We start from the raw sequence: 22,606 nt of genomic DNA, 5'->3' as shown, positions 1-22,606 counted from the left end.
AGTGCCCTATTGTTTAAGCTAGCAAGCCAGTGCCGAAGTCAGAATAGCAGGGTTAAAATTCAAACAGCAGTTTTTACCTAGTAAGTAAGGACAGGAAAAATAAAAGTGTGGTGTTTACAGACCCACACCATTCCATCCAGGACTCTCAGAGTTCCAGGGACCCACCCCGGGTTAGGGCCCGCACTGTGACCGTCCTCCAGAGAGCCCACGCCAAGGCTCGGGTCATGGTTTTCAAAGCAGCCGAAGCTGCCGTTTCTTGAACGGGGCAGCCGCGGGCAGAGCTGAGATCTGTGAGCAGGAGGCCGGTGGGAACGGTTCACCGTGGGCTCAGGGCTCCTTACATAAGGACTCAGTGTGCAGGGTCTGGGGCCCTGCCTGACCTCCTGATGCAAAGCCCAGGGTGGTCCTGGGAATCGTGTTTCAAACACAGCCCTGGTGATGGTTTCACAAACGTCCTAGGACCTCCCTGTTCCAACCTGGGCTGCGCTAGAGGGAAGGCCCGGGATGCCCCCTCCGCACCCTCCGCGGGCCCAGTGCAAGGGGAGAGGAGCCACAGCTCCGGGCCCTGCTGTAAGCGATGCCTGAAAGGTGAGGCCCGCCGCCCCTCTCCAGGAAACCTGAACTGAGGAGTGTGTGGCCGGATTGACAGGCTGGGAGCTCACCACCTTGGCTCCTGCCCGCTCTCTCCCACACTTCGCCTACCTCCGCATTCAATCTCCATCAAGCCCCGGAGCCCTGACTGCCCTGGGGCCCAGGAAGGGAGGTGAGCCAGCATGAGGACAGGAAATCACCCCAGGCCACAGGTGTGTGTGGCCCAGCAAGCCGCCTGAGCCGAGTGAGGGCCCAGCCAGCCCTGCCGACCATGAGCCACCAGGCAAAGGGCCCGGGGGAGGAAGGTGAGTCTGTCCTCATCTCTGCACCCACCACCCACCCCCAAACCCCAGGGGCCCTGGGTAGCAGCAGGGACAGGGAAGCAGAAAGGATCTTTCAAGACACAGGGACCTGGGTTTGAGTTCAGGGCCTGCTGCCCGCTCGCTGAGCAACCTCAGTCTGGTTATCCATCCTCTCCCGCCTCATCGGGGAGGTGAAGGCAGCCTCCGTTCCTTGCAGGACTGTTGGAGGGATGTAAAGTGGCAGGTGCAGAGCGCCACGCACAACACCCGTGCTGACGCTGAGCGCTGAGCGGCAGAGGCAGGCAGAGCCTCCAGGGTCTGTCAGTCTCCTGCTGTCTTGGTTAGAGTTGCCTTTCCATAGCAATGCCCTCTGTCTGTCTGTCTGTCTGCCTGCCTGGGGCAGGGAGCTGTGGGGATGTTCTGGCCTCATGATTTTCCCAGGGTGTCAGAGAAATGTCAAGATGGGGGTCCTGGAATTTGTTAGTAAAATAACGGGAGCCAGGCTCTGGGCTGAGGCAGCTGTGAACTGGTGGAGGGTTCCCACAGTGACAGGGAGGGGGGCTGTCCAGAGGCCATCCATCTATCTGCCCATCTCTTACAGCAGGAGGTGGAGTGAGAGGAAGGCCGAGGAGCGGTTCTCCAGGCGCAGGTGAGGTGGTGATTCGTTCCCGGGGAGCCTGCGGTGCCCCCTCATCCTGGCACCCACCCACCATCTCTCCCATCCTCCTTCCGCCCTCTCTCCCTCCCTGTCTCTGTGAGGAATCCTCCCAAGCAGGAGGTTCAAGCAGAGAGGGGGCGGATGCTGCACAGGGAGGGTTGCCCTCAGCCCCAGCGGTCAGGAAGACGCCCAGAGTTATGTCACTTTGAGATGAGCCATAGGAAGCAGTGAACACGCACCAGGCTGCGGGTCGGGGGGAGTCAGGACACTCACCCAGGTCACGGACTCCAGCCGCACACTCTTACCCTCCACACATCCCAGCGGTAGTGGGTGCTCATCCTCTTCTCATCCAGAATGTGAGCCACGGGGGGCTTACCCAGAGGGGATGGCCTGCTTCGGAGGCTCTCATAGGCTGAGAGAGGACCCCCCCCCCCCGCTGCCATTAGGAAGGCAGAAGCCATGCCCACAGGGTGGCTGTCCTTCACTTCAGATCATGAGAGGTGCTGTGGATTCCATGCCATTTTCTCCTCCTCACTTCCCAGTCAGGGTCCCCCTTGTGGTTGAGGAAGCAGAATCTTGGGGAGCGATGAACTTTGGGGGGTGGAAGAGCTCTTTCCACCCCATTTTGAGGGGAAGGGACTTGTTCTGGCCCCCACCTGGTGCACAGCATGTGGGGGATCTGGCTCCAAGGTCCACCTCCTCGGCCTCCTCTGCCAAGTTCTTCCCTCTTGTCCCCCGTTGTCCGCCCTGTGCTTATTTACACCAGAGATCTCCTAGGTCCCTGAAGTTCCTGCAGCAATTAGGAACCAAGTCCCAGTGGAGTTTGCTGTCCTGCTTGATGCCTCTTCTTGCCTTCACAGCAAGTGAAGCAAACAAGCTCACAAAGCCTGCCCTGCAACAGCTGGGAACCAGTGTCCCCAACCCAAGATAGGCTCTTCAGTGCATCTAGCATGATCCACTGATGCAGGCCACATCCTGCAAAACTCACGCCAGTGTCACACCCTCACCCTTCAGATTCCAATCCAACTGCCCATGGGTATGTACTATTTTCTGGGTAACCCCTTCTCTCCACACCCCCTGCCCAAGCACCAGATCCTCCCTGAGACTCGGCTCTGCCTTGGTAACCCATGCCCAGAGCCCTTGGCATTTCCACCGGGGCCCTCGGTCCCATTTCCTCTGCTCACAATCCCTCCACCTTTAATTACCACCCCCACCTCTCTATATCTCTACCCCTTACTTCTCCTGGCAAAGTCCTGTTCATCCCTCAAGATTCAGCATAAACATCAGTTCTTTGAGAGTCATTTTCAACCATCCCAAATTATAATTCATCACTCTCTATTTCCATGGCCTTTTTCTTTAGTACACCATTTATTTGAAAATACGTTGACCTAATTTATTGTCAAAATCTGGCTCGCTAAGTATGAAAAACACAGCCTGTTGATAAGACAAAGCTGATGTGTTGCTTACAGGCAGGTTTTGGCACTGTCTCAGAGGGGAAGGAAAGTCGGAATTCATTGAGAATTGAAAATTTGACTCAAGGCAGGTCTTTCAAAGTGGGGGCTTGTTTAGGATTGGGTACGAATTATGATATACCAGCCCACAATAGCAAAGCCAGGAGGCAAAGCATTCAAAGAATCTAAGGGTGCAAGTTGTCTGTGATGCTCTTCATCAAGGAGGTGAAGGATCTGTGGGAAAACCCTGTCATGAGCCATTTGCCTGGGCAGGAAATTCCTGGAAAAATAAAGTCATGCTAATGAAGACAGGCAGAGCACAAAGTCATCTCACTATAGACACTGAAGAGTAGTTTGCATGCTACGTCCAGGCTGAGCGTGGGGTACAAGGTTTCAGTTCTCACTCTCGTCTTGTGGTCACTCTTCAAGCCCGAGGGGATCAGATTCAGATGCACAGAAAACAGAAAGAGCTCCCATAGACAAGCTTCTTTCCTTCCCCCGCCCTCCTCCAATTCGCCTATGTTTAGCATCTTGCATCAGTGTGGTGCATTTGTTACCACTGATGGACCAATATTAATACATTATTATTAGCTAACGTCCACGGTTTACATTAGGAGTCATTCTATGTGTTGTCTGTACAGATTTTTTAAAATATATATTTTATTGATTTTTTTATAGAGAGGAAGAGAGAGGGATAGAGAGTTAGAAACATCAATGAGAGAGAATCATTGATCAGCTGCCTCTTGCACACCCCTTACTGGGGATGTGCCCGCAATCAAGATACATGCCCTGGACCAGAATCAAACCTGGGACCTTTCAGTCCACAGGCCGACGCTCTATCCACTGAGCCAAACCGGTTTTGGCTGTCTGTACACATTTTGACAAATGCAAAATGCCATGCATCCACCATTACATTAACACACAGACTAGTACACCCAGAAATAGATGCTCTGTGCTCCACCTAGCATCCTTTCTCCCCTTCTCCTCCCCTCCTGATTTTTTTTTTTTTTTTATTGTCTCCCTTGGTGTTTTAAAAAATATTTTTTAAATTCTTTTTTTTAAAAATATATTTTATTGATTTTTCACAGAGAGGAAGAGAGAGGGATAGAGAGTTAGAAACATTGATAAGAGAGAATCATCAATCAGCTGCCTCTTGCACACCCCGTACTGGGGATGTGCCCGCAACCAAGGTACATGCCCTTGACCGGAATCGAACCCGGGACCTTTCAATCCGCAGGCCGACGCTCTATCCACTGAGCCAAACCGGTCCTGGCTTAAAAAATATTTTTTAAATTCTCATCTAAGGACAAGCTTTTTTCTTATTGATTTGAGAGAGAAAATGGAGGGAAGAGGGAGAGGGAGATAGAAAGAAACGTCAATGTTAGAGAGAAACATCTATCAGATGCCTCCCATATGTACTCCAATCGGAGATGGAACCCACAATCTGGGTAAGTGCCCAAATGGGAATCGAACCCACCAACCTGCCACCTTTTGGTGTTCAGGATGATGCTCCAACCAGCTGAGCCACACCAGCCAGAGCACTGCCTTTATAGTTTTGCCTTTCCCATATGTCATGGAGTTGGGGTCAAACAGTACATAGCTTTTTCAGACTGTCCTCTTTCACTTAGGAACATGCCTTTACGGTCAGTCCCTCTGTGTGTTTTCATGGCTCCATAGCTCCTTTTATCACTGCATAATATTCTGTTGTCTGGGTGCACCACAGTTTACCTATCCATTCACTTATTAAAGAACGTCTGGTTTGCATCTAGTTTTTGGCAATTATAAGTAAAGCTGCTGTAAACATTTGTGTGCAGGCTTCTATGTGGACTAAGTTTTCCATTCATTTGGATAAACCCCTACAAGTGTGACTGCTGAATTCCAGGGGAAGCTGTGTTTAGCATTGTGAGAAACTGCCGGATTGTTTTCCAAAGTGGCTGTAACAGTTTGCATTCCTGTTAGCAATAAATGAGAGTTCCTGTTACTCCACATCCTCACTAGCAATTAATGTTGTAAGTCATCTAATAAGTCATTCTTGTTTCCATTCATAGTTCCCTGAACACATACAATGTTGGTTTCTTTTCTATACCTATCTGCCATCTGTGTATTTTCTTTGGAGAGGTATCTGTTGAGATCCATTGCCCATTTTTAAATTGAGTTGTTTTCTTATTGCGGAGTTTTAGCAGTTCTTTGTAGACTTTAGATACAAATTCTTTTCAGACATGCATTTTGCAAATGTTTTCTTCCAGCCTGTGACTTGTCTTTTCATTTTCTTTCTTTTTTATATTTTTACTTGAAGCTCGGTGCATGGATTTGTGCACTGGTGGAGTCCCCCAGGCTGGCCTGTACCCTCTCGCAATCCAGGACCTCTTGGGAGATGTTAGACTGCAAGTTTTGGCCCGGTCCCTGCAGGGCAGACCAAGGGACCCCACCAGTGCATGAATCTGTGCATGGGGCTTCTAGCATGCATATAAGATCTTTGGTTAATCTCTTCCCACCCTCCCCCCTTCCCCTTTCCCTCTGAGGTTCATCAGTCTGTTCCATGTTTCTATGCCTGTGCATTAAGCATCTTCCCCCTGATGGTCAGTGCAGGTCATAGCTACTGGTTGAACGATCAAATGGTTGCTTAGACTTTTATATATAGATTTTTTTGTTGGTGGGGGTTTTTTCTTCATTTTTTTTAACAGTGCAGAGCAGAACTCTTTAATTTTAATGAAGTCCAACTTACCCATTTCTTCTTCCATAGATCATACTTTAGATGTCAGATTCAAAATATCATTGCAAAACTCAAGATCACCTAGGTATCCTCTTCTGTTATCTTTGAGTTTTATCTGTTGCATTTTACATTTAGATCTATGGTCCATTTTCAGTTAATTTTTGTGAAAGGTATAAAGGTCTGTGTCCAGATTATTATTATTATTTTGCATGTGATGCAATGTCCAGTTTTCCAGTACCATCTGGTGAAACACAGTATCTCCATTGAATTGCCTTTGTTCAAGCTCAGTTGGCTATATTTATGTGAGTCTTCTTCTGGCCTCTCTATTCTGCTCTATTCGTGTATTTGCCTATTCTTTCACTAATACCACACTGCCTTGATTATTATATATTTATAGTAAATCTTGATGTTAGATAATGTCTGTTGATCAACTTTGTTCTCCTCCTTCAATGTTATGTAGGCTATTCTGGGTCTTTCTGAAATTCTTCAAACCAGCCATCCCTAACCTTGCTTACTCTACCTCATCCATTCCTTCCCTCTGGAACTACAACAAAGGCAGTTGCCCACATTTCCCCTCTCCCTCTGCCTCCCGACTGGACCTGTGGCCTGCAAGGCTAAGGTGAGAACAGGACCTGCTGCTCTCACCTTCTGTCTTTTCCTCATGCCAGGCAGGGGCACGCGAGGGGGAAAGCCCTGGAGAATGGAGCCAGCTGGCTCCTTCCCGTCTCAGTGGTCCAGCCTTACCAAACAGAGCACACACTTGGCCTTCACCCTGGGAGTCAGGAGGTGATTTAGCTCTGAGTCCAAGGGACTGCACACCAAGAAAGAAGCAAGGCATGTGTCTGGATCTCTATCTGAGAATAGGCAAGAGTGTGTTGGAGTGCCGACTGGTCAAAGGAGGGAGACGTTAATTTTTACCCAAGACCGGAGGCTCCAAAAGAGGCCTTTGGAGCCCACAAGCTCCAGGAAGCATCTTGAACATCTGATTCCTCACAGATGGGACCTGTCTTTTTCCTGCCCCTGCAGGTGACAGATCTGAAAGGAGACCCTCCAGGAAGCCAGCCCCCAAAGCAGAGGGTGTGGCAGGCAGGTGCGGAGGCTCTGCTGGCCAGAAGGAGTGGGCCAAGGGCAGCCCAAGGCCAGAGTCCCCCCAAAGGAAGCAGGTAGAGCACAGGAGACAGCGAGAGGAGCTGGGGGAACAGAAGCGGAGCACAGCCCAGAGGGCCCGAGAGGGGAAGAAGAGAGATGGGAGGGCTTCCCTTAAGGAACGGAGAGCATCCTCAAAGAAGGAAAAGGAGGTGCAGAAGAAGGAGATGGGGAAGCAACAGAAGAAACACAGGTGTGTTGTGACTCTGATTCAGGTGTGTTTTTAGTGGTGCTTTCCCTCTTCTGCTGATCTTTCTCCCTCTCCTGATGAGGACCCTCCTCCCCCACCACCTTATAAATAGGCTGCCCCTGCTCTCTTCTCCTGCTTCTATTTGCCTCTCTGAATCTGGGGCAGAACCTGGAGGGAAATCATGGCCATCCAGGTGGAGTGGTCACCGGGCACTCTTCACTCCACAACTCATATCACACCAGAGCGAGAGGGAGCTCAGCGTGGGGAGGGGAGGTGACTGCAGGGTGGGACAAGACTCCAAGTCTCCTGACTCTAGCAGGTGACTCGCCACAGCTCTTGCAGAGGAGCTGATATAAATGAACAAAATTGGATTCAGGACTCATAGGAGGGCGTTAAGTACACCATTTCCCTGATCTGGACCTGTGTCCTCTTCTGTAAAACACAGCATTGAGCTAAAAGATCTTCAAAGGTTCCACCAGCTCTGAAGTTCAAGGATTTTGGGGTTTGTTTTACCTGTTTTGTTTCCTTTGTTCATTAGCACTAGCATACGTGGGCTGATGAACAGAACCAGCATACAGAAACTGGTCAAAACCAGTCAGAACCAGCATACAGACAAGTCAAAACTTTAGTTCCACATTTCGCTCCCAGTTTTGAATGGACAGCTCCCTCTCTTCGCCTCCCTTTTTTGCATTGTTCACTTCTCAGGATGTTTCGAGAATCCCTGTTGGTGATGGGTGGGGATGCTTTTGAAACAGTGGCGGTATTAGGACTATAGTGAAGTTGACGCTCCCTCCCACTGGGTTCCAACAAACCCTCTTCACCCACACCCCCCGTCATTGTCCATGGTGCCTCTCCGCCTTCACAGAGATGGAGCTCAGGCCCTCAAACTGGCCACTGATCTCTCCTGTCACCATGTCAGCTCTCCTTGGCTGTTAGGGCTTCTGTCTACTGTCTGGTAGTCTCTGGACACAAACTACGGAGGTAAAGGATGAAGAGTGCCCTCAACAACTTAAAGAGAACTTGAATGCATTGCCAGTGGGCCTTGGCGTGTTCCAAACTTTAGAGGGAAGTCTCACCATTCTCAACAGACCACCAGTGTCTGGATGGCAGATGCAAAGTAAGGGGTGCAAACAAGGACTCATCCATGCCCATGTCGGGGCATAGAGCGATGAAAAATTCTCAGCTTTCTTCCCCAGATACTGACAGACTACCGTGTTTCCGCAAAAATAAAACATCCTTCGAAAATAAGACCTACTTACAGGTTCCCTTCTGAGTGAAATATAAGGCATCCCCCGAAAATAAGCCTCCCCCTCCCCCTATGTTCTGTCTCAGAATGAAAATTAATGACTACATTGAAAATAGAATGGAGAGAAATCAGCGTGGAAACTTTGTGAAACCCGAACTGCAAGAAGTTGTGACTTGGATGAAGAATTCATGGGAGAAAATCACTGACAGTTGCATTGCAAATGCACTGCGAGCAGGCTACCTTGACAAGAAGTACTCATTTAAAGACAGTGCTATTGCTAAACATGAGAGATTTGGTCCACTGATTCTGAAAGAAATGGAGTCACAAGAAATTCACCAGGAAATTCAGGAATTGGATTGTTATGATGATGTTCCTGAAGATAATGACATTATTGTCATTCAATAAATGAGTAAATTCTTGATACTGTAGGATTCAGTTTATCTGGTTTGTGTTGACAACTACCGTACTACCGAACTGTATACAGGTAACAAATTTCCTTTATTTTCATTTAACAATAAATGGTACCGTATTCTTCTTCATGGAAAAATAAGACATCCCCTGAAAATAAGACCTAGCGCATCTTTGGAAGCAAAAATTAATATAAGACACTGTCTTATTTTCGAGGAAATAGGGCGATAGGACATAATTATCAGTCACCATTAGACAAGGCAGAAAGCAAAGGTGGGTTTGGAATGAGCAATGATTGAATGCCCCCCCTACCGAGGGAACACCCCATGCAAAGACCCACAGGCAGATATCATGGGGTGTGCATGAGGCGTATAAAAAAAAAATCCCTGGGCTTTTGGGTGTTCCAGGGCTAGGATCCCCTCCTGTCCACCTCTCTGCTATGGTTCTCCATTGCTCCTCAGGATTCATCAGAAGCTGAAGCTCACGGAGACTGCTGCAAACTGTTTCTCCAAAGCCTGCAGTAACCCAAGCGCATGTCCTGATGTTCCCGTTAATGAACCCGCTAAGAAGGCCGCCCTGGCAGCACGCTTCTCCAGCCCCTCCCTTGTAACTTAGCGTCAGCACAATATCGTGTCTAATTTATGCGCATTTCAGTTTTGTCAGTTGACTCGGTAATTTTCTCTTTTTTTCAAAATATATTTTATTGATTTTCCACAGAGAGAGAGGGAGAGGGATAGAAAGCTAGAAACGTCAATGAGAGAGAAACATCGACCAGCTGCCTCCTGCACACCCCCTACCGGGGATGTGCCCGCAACCAAGGCACATTCCCTTGATCAGAATCGAACCTGGGACCTTTCAGTCCACAGGCCAACACTCTATCCACTGAGCCAAACTGGTTTCGGCCGGTAATGTTCTTTATAGCATTTCTTTTTCTTCCCCTAGTATAGGAACACATGTAGGTTCAAGTATTTGACTTAGTTGTCATATCTCTTTAGTCTCCTTTCATCTGGGATGTTTTGCAGCCTTTCCTTTATGACGCTTTTGAAGGTACAATCCTGTTTTTGTGTTTAATAGAAAGTTCCTCATTTTGGGGGTTTTCTGATGTGTTTTCATGGCTAGATTATGCATCCCAGCTTGAATACCATATAAGCGATACTGTGTCCCTCTCAAGGTATCCCATCTGGAGGTATCTGATATCTATCTGCCCTTCACAGATGATGTGAGTTGACTATCCAGTCAAGAGGATATCTGCCGAAACCAGTTTGGCTCAGTGGATAGAGCGTTGGCCTGCCAACTGAAAGGTCCCAGGTTCGATTTCTGTCAAGGGCACGTACCTTGGATGGGGGCACATCCCCAGTGGGGGGTGTGCAAGAGGCAGCTGGTCGATGTTTCTCTCTCACCAACGTTTCTATCTTTCTATCCCTCTCAATTCCTCTCTGTGAAAAATCAATAAAATGTATTTTTAAAAAAGAGGCTATCTGATCTCTCATATATATTTTTTTTAATTTAATTTTTTAAATTTATTTAAGAGAGATAGGGAGAGATAGAGAATCATTGATTGACTACTGGGGGAACGAGCCCACAACCTGGGCATATGCCCTAACTGGGAATCAAACTGTAACCTTCTGATCCAATTAAATCAAGTTGATCAGATATTTAATTGACCAGCATAAATCAAGGTGATAAAATTAAATCAAGCTAATCAGATTAAAGTTAGTGGATCCAATTGGACCAGGTTGATTGGATTAGATTAATTCAGGTGAGAGTGACTGTACTTAAGACAGAAAGAGGCCTGAAGAGAACACACAATTCTGGCAGCGGCAGAGGCAGTGGCAGCAGCAGCAGAGGCAGTGGCAGCGGAGGCAGGATGGCGGACGCAGAGGACTACTTAGACATTTACGCGGATGTAGACGAAGAGTTCTACCAGGAAGCTGAATGTGGCGGGCCTGAAGAGACAGATTTGTACAGCGATGCCATCTCTCCATGCGCAAATAATGGCGATGGCCCAGAATACTGGGATTACATGGAACCTCTCTCACCAGCTGCTGGCGATGATGTGGGAAGAGGAGCCGCACCGGATGATGTCTGTACACACACGGAGAAGAGGTCTGCGGTATACATCGGAGACCTAACGTGGTGGACAACCGCTGAGGACCTAGCCGAAGCAGTGCGTTCTTTGGGAGTCCATGATATTCTGGAGATAAGGTTTTTTGAGGAGCGGGCCAACGGCCGGTCAAAGGGGATTGCCCTTGTTGACGTTGGGTCCGGAGAATCCTCAAGAAAGATAAAGGATCTGTTGCCTGAAAGAGAACTTCACGGTCGGAATCCTGTTGTGATTCCATGCGATGAACAGTACCTGCGTGGCCTTGCAATGAAGTACAGGAAACTTACAGGATCAGGACGAGGCAAAGCTGGGGCAGGGAGAGCTGGTCCCCGAGGAGGCCGGTCCCGCGCAGCGTTTCCACGAGGTGGGAGAGGACGGGGCCGGTTCCCGGGGGCTGTGCCCGGTGGGGACGCATTTCCTGGGCCAGCAGGACCACCTCCACCGCCAGGTCCCTTCCCACCTCGTCCACCTGGTCCCCTGGGGCCGCCCTTTACACTTGCTCCTCCCCCGCATCTTCCAGGACCGCCTCCAGGTGCCCCAGGGCCAGCTCCACATGTGAACCCAGCTTTCTTTCCTCCACCGACTCACAGCGGCATGCCCACCTCAGACAGTCGGGGCCCCCCACCAACAGATCCATGTGGCCGACCTCCGCCATATGATAGGGGGGACTCTGGGCCTCCCGCAAGGGAAATGGAGACAGCAAGAACGCCACCGAGTGAAGCCGAGTTTGAAGGAATCGTGAATGAAAATAGAGCAATCTCAAGCAGCGCTATTTCAAGAGCTATGTCTGATGCCAGTTCTGGTAATCATGGGAGAGCAACTGAGACATTGGTAGCTGCAATTTCTTTAATTAAACAATCCAAAGTATACACTGATGATCGTTGCAAAGTTCTTCTTAGCTCTTTGCAAGATTGCCTTCGTGCAACTGAATCCAAGGCTTATGGTTCTGGGTCAGGACGTGAAGGATCCAGAGAGAGGGACTGTAGTAGATCAGGAGAAAAGAGTCGGCGTCATAAATCCCGCAGTAGAGATCGTCGTGATGATTATTATAGAGAGAGAAGCAGAGAAAGAGAGAGACACCGTGGCCGACATAGGGACCGAGAGCGAGACCGAGAGCGTGACCGACAGCGCGACCGAGAGCGAGACCGAGAGCGTGACCGACAGCGCAAGTATCGTCATCGTTAGAAGCTGAAGGAAGAGGAACACCTTCAAAGACAAAAACATTCTCCAGGAGGGAAACATGATGCCTGTCCAGCAGTTTGCTTTTTGTGATTGAACTGAACCTGTAAGGATTCATGGATAAATGAACCTGTAAGGATTCATGGATAAATGAACAGGAATAGATCTGAATTAAGCAAATCTGCATGAATGGCAACCAGTAGCTCTCCTTTTATTTTTTATGTTGCTTAACTGTTTTTATTTGAGGAAAACCTGTGTGGTTTAAAAGTTATAGCTTCTGGCTGAAGCCGGTTTGGCTCAGTGGTAAAGCGTCGGTCTGCGGACTGAAGTGTCCCAGGTTTGATTCCGGTCAAGGGCATGTACATTGGTTGCGGGCACATCCCCAGTGGGGGGTGTGTAGGAGGCAGCTGGTCGATGTTTCTCTCTCATTGACGTTTCTAGCTCTCTATCCCTCTCCCTTCCTCTCTGTAAAAAATCAATAAAATATATATATTTTTTTAAAAGTTATAGCTTCTGTAAGTTTATTACTGGTTATATACTTTTTGGCTGTTACAATGTGCAAGCAATTGAAATAAAGGTCAAATAAATGTCAAATGCTTGTTTTTGTAGTAGTTTGTTCTTGTTAAAAATGTTGATATGATAATGTCTATAAACAGCACCACTCTGATTACAATAGATGTAATGTTGTAATAAACTGTTTAATGGGGGTGGCGGGGGGGAGGGGGAAGAATCTGGATTTCGGTGGCAGCTGAGCACAGAGTCCTGTCCATGAGATGCTGAGGGTCATCACACAACAGGGTTTCCCGCCGAAAGTTCTCGGCAGCAGCATCGTCCAATACAACAGCAACCAGCCACGTGCTGGGTACTTGAAATGTGGCTGGTGTGACAAGGGACTGAATTTCCCATTCAATTTAATTTTAATTTGATGTTAATATAGAACTGACCCAAGAGTCAGTACATTTATTTCACTTGGACACACAGATGTAGTTTGGAAAACAATTTTACTCTAAAGCCAAAGCATTTCTTTGCCAATGCAGATGCAAATGTCAAAAGAAAATGACATTCTGCCACTTGCTTCTTTTATCGGGAAACTTTTATGTCTCAAAAAATTGAGGTATACAAATCTACTTTTTTCAATTATAAATTTTATGAAATTCAAATACGGATCTGATATGTTTAATGAAGAATGTATGGTAATGTCTGAATTGACAGGCACTCGGAGTGCAGAATGAACACCAAACTTTGAAGACAGTACAAAAAAAAGTGGAAAATATCTCTTTAATAATTTTTTATATTGATTACACGTTAAAATTATAATTTTTAATATGGTAGATTAAATAAAAGGCATTATTAAAAATTAATTTTACCCATTTCCTTTTACCACTTTAATGGGGCTACTAAAAAATTTAAAATTGTCAAAACCAGTTTGTCTCAGTGGATAGAGTGTCGGCCTGCGGACTAAAGGTTCCCAGGTTCAATTCCAGGCAAGGGCATATACATTGGTTGGTGTGGGGTGTGCAGGAGGCGGCTGGTCGATGTTTCTCATCAATATTTCTAACTCTCTATCCCTCTCCCGTCCTCTCTGTAAAAAATCAATAAAATATATATTTTTTTTAAAATTTTTAAATTACAGTTTGTGGCACGCATTGTGTTTCTATTGGGCAGCACGGTGCTGGGGTCTGGGATGTGGGGGGACTAGGAGAAGTGGAATTTGGGGAGGCCTTCCCCCCGGTGGCTTGAGCTACAGGACAGAGCCACAGGCCTCTTCTACAGGAGGGGGAGTCCCTGAGGGCTTCTGAGCAGGCGCAGGCCTGCCAGGGGTGGTCAGAGCTGTGTGTCTGGGGCCCGTTTGTCTTGCTCTGGGCTCCTCTGATCCCATGCTCACCTCCTCTTCACTCTCTGCTCTGCCCTGGCTCTCCTCCAGATCGCCCTCTGTGGCCTCCAGCGCCTCTGCCCGGGAGTCTCTGTCTGAGGAGGAGCTGGCCAGGATCTGGGAGCAGGTGGAAGAGAAGAAGAAGCTCATTACCCACATGCGCAACCAGCCCTGGCCCATGGCCAAGAAGCTGAGGGAGCTCAGGTGAGCAGGGGCTCGGCCGGGCTTCTCAGTGTCCAAAAGCTCCGCTCCTGCTTGGAGCCCCTTCCTCCTCTCTGCCCCCAGGGCCTTCACAGGAGGGGGACCACCCTCCCGCTCTCCGGGTCCCCTGCGCCCCCAGCACAAGCACAGAGCTGAGGGGCAGGCGAGTTGCCCTTTCAGCCAAGACGGGCCTGGGCCGGGGCTGTTGACTAAGACTGTGCTGTTTGGCCAGCAAGGAGCCGGGCCAGGCCGGAGAGACAGAATCCTGGTGCTCCTGTCTGCGCCCCACCCTTCCACTGCCCAGCTGCCCCTTCTGTCTCACCCCCACCCCTTCTGGTGGCTTCTGTGCTTCCTTCGCAGCCTTCCTTGGGGGACTTTCTGTGACCCCCCACCCCCATCTCAACAGATTCAGACTCTCTTGTGCTTTAAGCACCCAGAATCCTCCATGTGTAGCACACTCACCCTGCGGAGAGCAGGAAGGGCCTGTCTCAGTACTCACGGGTCCCAAATGCCTAACCCCGGGCCAAGCTTCTGAGGGTGCTCCGTGAACATTGCACACACTCCTGGCTCCTGCTTTCTACTCAGCCGCTTCTCAACGGTGTCCGATGACGGCTGGCACACCAGCGCTTTCTGATGCTTGAGTGTCTACAGCAGTGCTGAGATAAGAACAGGAGGCACACTGCCTCACTCTGGTTTTCTCCTAAAAAATTCCCATCCGCAGTTACCATTTCCCCCAAGTCCTTCTTCCATGTTTCTGCCATGGGGTTGGGGTGACACCCCCTGCCCCATTCCTCTCAGCAAAGACACTTTCCCCAGCTCCTCTCACACCTCAGTTTCTTTCTTTTTTTTAATCTTTATTGTTGAAAGTATTACATATGTCCCTTCCTCCCTCCCCCCACCCCCCCCCGCATCAACCCCTTCCAGCCCACCCCTGCCCCCCACCCCATTCTCTGTGTCCATGGGTCATGCAGACATGCATATAAGTTCTTTGGTTGATCTCTTTCACACCTGAGTTTCTTTATGGCTCAAGTCAACTGCCTCCCCCCCTCTATTGTGTAGGAAAACGTGGCGGTTTTATTTTAACTCCGTTTGCCGCCAGCGGGCATAGTAAAGATGCTGGCTGCACAAACCCTGACAGACCCTTACAAGGGTCCTGGCAGAGCTTGCTCACTGTCCTGCAGATTATCACGTTGTCTCCTGAGCAGCTGCAGGAAAATGGCTCCCTGGGTGCCTCCAGGCCAAGGCTGACCCACAGAACCTTCTGGGCTGGAAGTGCTCTAAATCTGCACTAACAACGCGGCCACCTGTGGCTCCTGAGCCCTTGAAAAACAGTTCGTGTGGTTATAGATACCAGGCGACTGAAAATAGCGCCCCCCCACCCCACAATATGTCTTATTTTCCCCACCAGTGTGACTGAGAAACTGAATTTTTTATATTAATTTATTTAAATTTAACTCATCACACATGGTGCAAGATGAACACCAGATTTGAAGACAATACAAAAAGAATGTGCAATAAGGGATTAATATTTCATATTGATTGTATATAGGAATTGTGAATTTTTAATGTACTGGGTTCAATGGCTATGATTTGGGCTGCAGGTACCGCTCCAGGCAGTGGTTCTAGTTTGTCTGAGTCTCTTCCCCCTGCTCCCTCAGGGCCTGCTCCTCCTCCATTAACCAGAGCAGCACAGCCACCTGTCACTCCAACAGAGCCGCATCCCCTCTCAGGTGTCAGCTGAACCCATCTTTTATTAACTGTGGAAAGAGAGCACCTTGATGCTTATGGAAATGAGATCCCCAGCTGGCAGGAGGTCTCAGGGCCATGAAAATCCCCCAGGGCTGCTCAGCTGCCCCAGGAGAAGTCTGACACCCCCTCCAGGCAGGAGGGAGAGTTCCCGCCCTTGGCGGGGGTGGGAAGTGACTGAGTCCTGAGAAGCTGGAAAGAGTTGTCTCTCTCACTTGCTCACGGGGCAGGCCTCCCCAGCGCACCGTGGTCTCCTCCCTCCAGACCTCCTTCCTTTCTCTTCCCTCTCCAAGACTCCTTATCCCAGACTCACGTCTAAGGCTCCAGCCTCTGGGGCTCCACTCCAGCCAGTGCCTCTTCTAGGTTTCTGCTTTCTGCCAGCCCAAGGCTACCTCTACTCACCTGTAAGACTCAGACCAACTGTCTCCTGTGCAGCCAAGTCCCATTGCCCCTCCCCACAGTCAAGCCGAGGTGCTTACTGCTGTTCCGATGCCCAGGCACTGCCTCTCATTGGACTCAATGCTCTTGTTTGCAGAACCAAATCTGATCCAACTTCTAATGCTCTTTCTTTTATACATAGCCAACAGGTACTGAGCTCTTTCTATGTGCCAGGCACTGGCCTGAATGCTATATGGGTCCCAATTCATGTAATCCTCATAACCACCCTGTGGGGTAGGAGACTACTATCATTGTCCCCGATTTACTGATGAGCAAACGGAGACACGGAGCAATTGAGTAATTTGCCCAAAGTCACACAGTGAGTTAAGTGGCCTGATCAGGATTTGAACTCAGGCATCCAGGCTCTAGAACCTGCGTTCTTACTTTGTAGTTACCTCTTCAGAATCACTAGACATTCTAGAATGCACCCCTCTGCCTCCTGTATGGTTTCCTCTCCTGGTGGTGAACTCTTTGACAGCAGATAGCATTCCCTGACTATATTCTCTTTTTTTATAATAGAAGCAGTGGTGTAGGGGCCACAGCCTCTGGCCGCTCAGGCAGCTGGCTGACCTGGGCATAGTTGTTGTAGATCATCAACAACCAGGCATGAGGAGCAATAAGCAGTGAATTGGGGCAAGCCTGCATTCACACCTCTGCCACATCGGGGTGGCTTTGGCCGGTTAATCCCTCTCAGTCTGGTTTCCTTTCTTTAACCCCTCTGAGCCTCACACTCTTCACTTGTAAAATAGGAATAATAATATCTACCTCGTAGAGTTTTTCTGACAAATTCAAAATATTTATTTAAAATGCCCGGCACATGATATGCAATTAATTAATAGTTGTTATTATTATTATTAAAACTTGAATGGCTCTTGTGCCAGACACTATGTTGAGTCCTGCAACATAAGGATGAGGACAAAGATGAATGAGAAAAGGCATTATGAATGGACTTGGTTAATAATGACACACGGTGGCTGTGATATTGGCAATAGAACACCTAGTGCCCACACGTCAGGAATGGCTGCTGTAATCATAACAATATGTACCAGCTGTCCCTCAGCTTTGTCAGGAGCCTGGTGATTAGACAGTTATCCAAATTGCTTGCTTTCTTCTGAGAGATGAATTGCCCTTCCAGGAGGATGGAGCAGACATACCCACTCCGTACAACTAAAACCTTGGATGTTTGCATGCAAAGCAAACGTGAGAGACTCTGTGAGGTGCAGAGATGAACACAGACTGGCTAAGGACCTCAGGACCAAAGAAATGCCAGGGCATTGAGTTCCACGATTTCTTTCTTTCTTTTTGCCTATGTACCCAGGCTGGAGAGGTTGGAAATCTAGCAACACCAACATAGACAAAAAAATTCCTGAAGAAAGGCCTGCTTTTTCTGGCCAAAGGACCAGAAAAGGGACAGCCTGGCAAGACAGAAAACAGACAATAACAACCCTATTCCAGGCAAACCCCACAAACAAAACAGCAGCCCCACCCCCACCCCTAGTAACAAAATTCAGGTGGGGGCCATAAGCTGGTTTTGCTCAGTGGTTGGAGTGTCAGCCTGCAGACAGAAGGGTTGCAGGTTCAATTCCAGTCAAGAGCATGTACCTCAGTTGCAGGCTCAATCTCTGGCCCCAGTCAGGATGTGTTTGGGAAGCAACTGTTGATGTGTCTCTCTCACATCAATGTTTCTCTCGGTCCCTCCCTTCCATTCGCTCTAAAAAGTCAATGGAAAAAATATTCTTGTGTGAGGATTAACCTAAATTCTATATAATAAAAGCCTAATGTGCTAAGTGTCCAAACATTGGTTCAACTGTTCAACCAGTCACTATGACACACACTCACCACCAGAAGGCAGACACTCCAATCATTAGATTAGCTTGCAGCTCAGGTCTGACTGATCAGGACTGGGCAAGATGGGCCAGACACACCCTGGAACCCTTCCATGGTTCCTCACCATCCCCGATCATGCACTGGTGGGATCATTTGGCCTGGCCTGTGCCCTCTTGCAATCCAGGCTGAGTGACAACCCCTCCCCTGCCCTGAGCGCACTAATTTTGTGCACTGGGCCTCTAGTGTGTATGTGTGTGTGTGTGTGTGTGTGTGTATTAGTATACTAGTATATAAAAGGAACATAGCCCAGCTGGTGTGGCTCCGAGGTTGAGCTTTGACCTATGAACCAGGAGGTTATGATTCTATTCCCTTCCTTGTCAGGGCACATGCCCGGGTTGCAGGCTCAATCCCCAGTTGGAGGTTGAGGGGACTGGGGGGGACATGAAGGAGACAGCTGATCAAGGATTTTCTCTCATCACTTATATTTCTATCTTTCTCTCCTTCTCCCTTCATTTCTGAAATCAACAAAATATACATATATATTAAATAGGGACATGATTTTGGATTATCTGGAAGGGTCCAATGTAATCATGTGAGCCCTTAAAAATAGGAGGAAGGTAGAAGAGTCAGAGAGAGATGTGGCAGAAGGGAAAGTCAAGGAAATTAGAAGCAGGAGAATTTCTGACTCTCTGTTGCTGGGACCCCACATGAAAAGCAAGAGAAGGAACTGAATCTGCCAAAAGCCAGTGAGCTTGGAAGAGGACCCAGAGCCTGAGATGGGAACTGCAGCCCTACTGATACCTTGATTTTAGTCCAGTGAGACCTGAGCAGAGAATCCAGCCACGCTGTGCTGGGCCTCTGACTGAAGTGTGAGCTAACAAATGAGTGCTGTCTGAAACTGTTAAGCTTGTAGTCATTTGTTACAGACGCAATAGAAAACAATACAGTGATCAGGAGATATTTGTGAAGTGCATGAATGTTGAATGAGTGAGTGAACATCCAGGGAAGATTAGATACATTAAATATTCTGGGGTGGTGTGCTGAAGCTGGTGAGGACAATCGGGGCTGGAGAGGGACATGGGAGGTTGGCCAGCCAGGGAGAGAACCTGGAGGGCTCCAGGGTGTGTCCAGCCCATCTTGCTCAGTCCTGATGGGCCGGAACCCAGCAGAAAACTAACCTATTGGTCAGAGAGTCTGCCCCCTGGTGGTCAGTGCACATAATAGCAAACAGTTGAGCGGCCTTAGCACATCATTAGCAAATTACACTTTGATTGGTTGAATGGCCAACAGGATGACCAGACACTTAGCATACTAAACTTTTATTATATAGGATATTTTTTAATTGATTTCAGAGAGGAAGGGAGAGGAGAGGGAGAAACATCAATGATGAGAAAGAATCATTGTTGGCTGCCTCCTGCATGCCCCTTACTGGGGATGGAGCCCACAACCCAGGCATATGCCCTTGACCAGAATCAAACCCAGGACCCTAGAGTCCACAGGCCAACACTCTGTCCACTGAGCCAAACCAGCAAGGGCAGCAATGTTCCTATTTTAAAGTCAGTAATATTATACCTACAAAATCCCTTTTGCCACTCATGAATGTACCACCAGGGGATGAAGGTCATGGGGGCCAAAATTCTGCCTCAGGTGCCTACCCTGAAGCAAGCACTGTGCTTGCATTTGGGAAATTTCAGGGACTAAACAGACAAAATACCTTTCATTCATGAAACTTACATCATACTCCACAAGCAGTATAAAAACACAGCTTTCTGCCACGTAGACACCCTCATAGTTCAGATTTTTTTTGGTTGGGTGTTAAGTAATTCCTGATCCCGCCTCTTTTTTTCCAACCAGGGAGGCCCAAGAATTTGTGGAGAAGTATGAAGGAGCCTTGGGAAAAGGGAAAGGCAGGCGACTCTACGCCTATAAGATGCTGATGACTAAGGTGTGTGTTGCAGAGGCTGCAAACTTCTGAGCTTGGGTGACTATCCCAGGCACCTCCCAGCCTCACCATTTGTGTCCTGCTCCCCCAGAATCCTGAGTGTGAGGTCCAGTTGACTATATAGCTGGTGAGCAAGATGGAAGTCACAATGAATAACCCAGTCCCAGGGCAGCAGCTACCATCTCACAGAGCTCTGAGGAAGGATGTGCCAGGTCTTCTCCTGCCCACACCCCAGCCCCGTAGGATAGAGAGCTCTGATGCAGAGCTTCTCCGGGCCTCCCTCTGCCTCTGCTCCACCTCTAGGGCATCCCTTTTCAGGCCAAGATGCCTACAGCCTTGAGGGGCTGTCGGATGGTTGCCAAGAGACCAACTGTGTCTCCAAGGGCCTCGCCTGGCAGCATTCATTACTCCTATTGGCCTCAGTCTTGCAAGCCTATATTTTGTACTGATTTTATCAGCAACCTGACAGGAGATCCACCTTGGGGGAGGACTCACATTAATAAAGCTTATGAGACTGATATATAAAACCAGACACTGGATTATTCATTCACAAGGAGAAATAACTGATACAAGAACTAGAAAACCTGAAGTCCATATCAGGAATGCCTTTTTTTTTTTTTTTTTTTTTTTTTTTTCCTTTCCAGTAGAGTTAGTTCTGCAGAAAGCTAAACCATAATCCCAATTCTAATCTATTAATTTGCAATGAAAAATTACTGCCATAGCACCAAAATACTCAGAGCCCAGGTGGTGGGATAATGCTCTCTTATAAACAGACCTACACAGGAAGCCAAATAAGCCAAAGATGATTTCTGAGCACAGAATCATGACTAAGAAAAATAGGTGAAGCAATGGGACTGAAGTGCCCCATGTCCACCACCGGCCATTCCCCACAGCCCTCCCTTCCCGTCTTAGGGATACCTTTGCCTTATCCCCCAGTCTATCCCTATGAGCCCCCTCTTCTCTCTCTTCTGATGGATGGTTTCCTTCCTTAGTAAGTAGTCATCCAATTAGGGTATGGTCAAAGCCTTCAAGTCTGGCAGCCTGATTCCTTCAGACAAAATCTCCTTCATCCTCAGTGAATTTACAAAGGAAAATCTCATTTCCTTCATAGACAAGTTCTGAGGAGACACGTTCTCAGTAATAATAGACACTGATCTGAGGAGCTTTTCCCTACTACCTCTTCGCTGTTTTCTATGAATTTTAAAAATTCCAAATGGATTTATTTCCAGGAGCTAGGGTTGCTGGAAAGCAGCGCCCTGAAGAGTTGAAAACTTTTTATCCAGCCATCAGACAGGCCGCTACTGAGGTTTCTAACTGGTACAAACTGAGTATTGGAACTGGGAAGAGTCTGTGAAAAGGGGTGTGATGCTTTCCTTTTCTTCAGAAAAAAAACAAAAACAAAAAACAAGCTGTTATTTCACCAGGAGAAGAATGGGAAGCCATGGGCTGAGGCCTCTACCAGTCCCATCAGCATCATGGTTTAGCAACAATTCCTATCAAACTTAGGCACTTGGCTGGGAGAGTTGTAAGATTTCTTTTTCCCACTGTTTTAAGGTAAAGGAAGTTGTATCTAAAGGTTGTTAACCCATTTGATTCCCCAAATCAGAAATTCTATACAAAATTTCTAACTTCACATATAAATTGTTCAAACCTGGAGTTTTATCAGCCCTGTAGACAAATGCAAGGTATTGTGGTGCCCTGCCTTCTCCCTCACTCCACACCCGACTGAACGTGAAGACTTAGCATCCACCTCTGGCAGCCTGGGCTCACCGACTCCAAGGTGGTGCCTCACCCGCATGTCGACCCCATGTTGACATGTCAACATCATCGTGCACCTCCAGCATCCCCCTCCAAGGCACAAGGCAACATGTTAATGAACTGAGGGTATTAACTGTCTAATTTCAGAAATGGATCAAGTTTAAGAGAGACTTTGATAATTTCAAGACTCAGTGTATTCCCTGGGAAATGAAGATCAAGGACATTGAAAGTGAGTATCTTGGTGTCCCTGTTTTTAGCTGGTTTACTGAAGAGTTTTTCAAGGGCTGGGATTGTGTTCTTGTCCCGCTGATTAGATTATTGTAGATGCTGTCGTACTGGGAAGAAGAGCCGGCTACGGAATAGCCAGACAAAGATTGGAAATGTATTTCTTCACTTTCTGATTCTGGGAGGTTAGGCAGATCCATTAAGCTCTTAGAGCCTCACGTTACTTATTTAGAAAAAGAAAATGGCGGTCAGGATGTCCATGCCACAGACTGATGTGAAAATTAGATTCAGCACACACAAAGCGTGCTCAATAGTGTTAACATCCTCCTCCAGCAACACTGACACCCCCCCCCCCCCCCCCGCCATCGTTTCTCTCTCCAGGTCACTTTGGTTCTTCGGTGGCTTCATATTTCATCTTCCTGCGATGGATGTATGGTGTTAACCTTGTCCTTTTTGGCTTAATATTTGGGCTAGTCATAATCCCAGAGGTAAGAAAGGACTTCTTATATCTTTGGATAGTGTTCAGGCTTATCATCACCACCATCTTCGTTTATATTAAATACTTTCTGTTTTACAAAGAATCAGTCATTCATTTTAGATTCTATACT

At 48.0% G+C, this 22,606-nt stretch overlaps 2 protein-coding genes across 2 annotated transcripts in view; both read left to right on the top strand.

Moving 5' to 3' along the window:
- Nucleotides 1-862: 862 nt before the first annotated feature.
- TMC2 (transmembrane channel like 2) overlaps nucleotides 863-22,606 on the top strand; it is a gene marked incomplete at both ends in the record, with an annotated part of 43,203 nt that continues 21,459 nt past the window's right edge. The window contains 7 exons of the mRNA XM_084888413.1: nucleotides 863-896; nucleotides 1,495-1,542; nucleotides 6,742-7,054; nucleotides 13,913-14,065; nucleotides 19,928-20,018; nucleotides 21,921-22,002; nucleotides 22,380-22,486. Of these exons, the coding sequence (XP_084744539.1) occupies nucleotides 863-896; nucleotides 1,495-1,542; nucleotides 6,742-7,054; nucleotides 13,913-14,065; nucleotides 19,928-20,018; nucleotides 21,921-22,002; nucleotides 22,380-22,486 (828 nt within the window). The remainder of the gene's footprint in view (nucleotides 897-1,494; nucleotides 1,543-6,741; nucleotides 7,055-13,912; nucleotides 14,066-19,927; nucleotides 20,019-21,920; nucleotides 22,003-22,379; nucleotides 22,487-22,606) is intronic.
- On the top strand, nucleotides 10,573-12,001 carry LOC311624699 (cleavage and polyadenylation specificity factor subunit 6-like; the record flags this gene model as incomplete). Its single annotated transcript, XM_084888272.1, has 2 exons — nucleotides 10,573-11,257; nucleotides 11,709-12,001. 2 exons carry the CDS (start codon nucleotides 10,573-10,575, stop codon nucleotides 11,999-12,001), a joined length of 978 nt encoding a protein of 325 aa, XP_084744398.1.

The sequence above is a fragment of the Pipistrellus hanaki genome (assembly GCF_964339955.1).
Source record: "Pipistrellus hanaki genome assembly, chromosome: 6".
NCBI classification, from domain to species: domain Eukaryota; kingdom Metazoa; phylum Chordata; class Mammalia; order Chiroptera; family Vespertilionidae; genus Pipistrellus; species Pipistrellus hanaki.
Note: the sequence above shows the minus strand (reverse complement) of the source record. Positions and strands in the feature narration are given on the sequence as shown.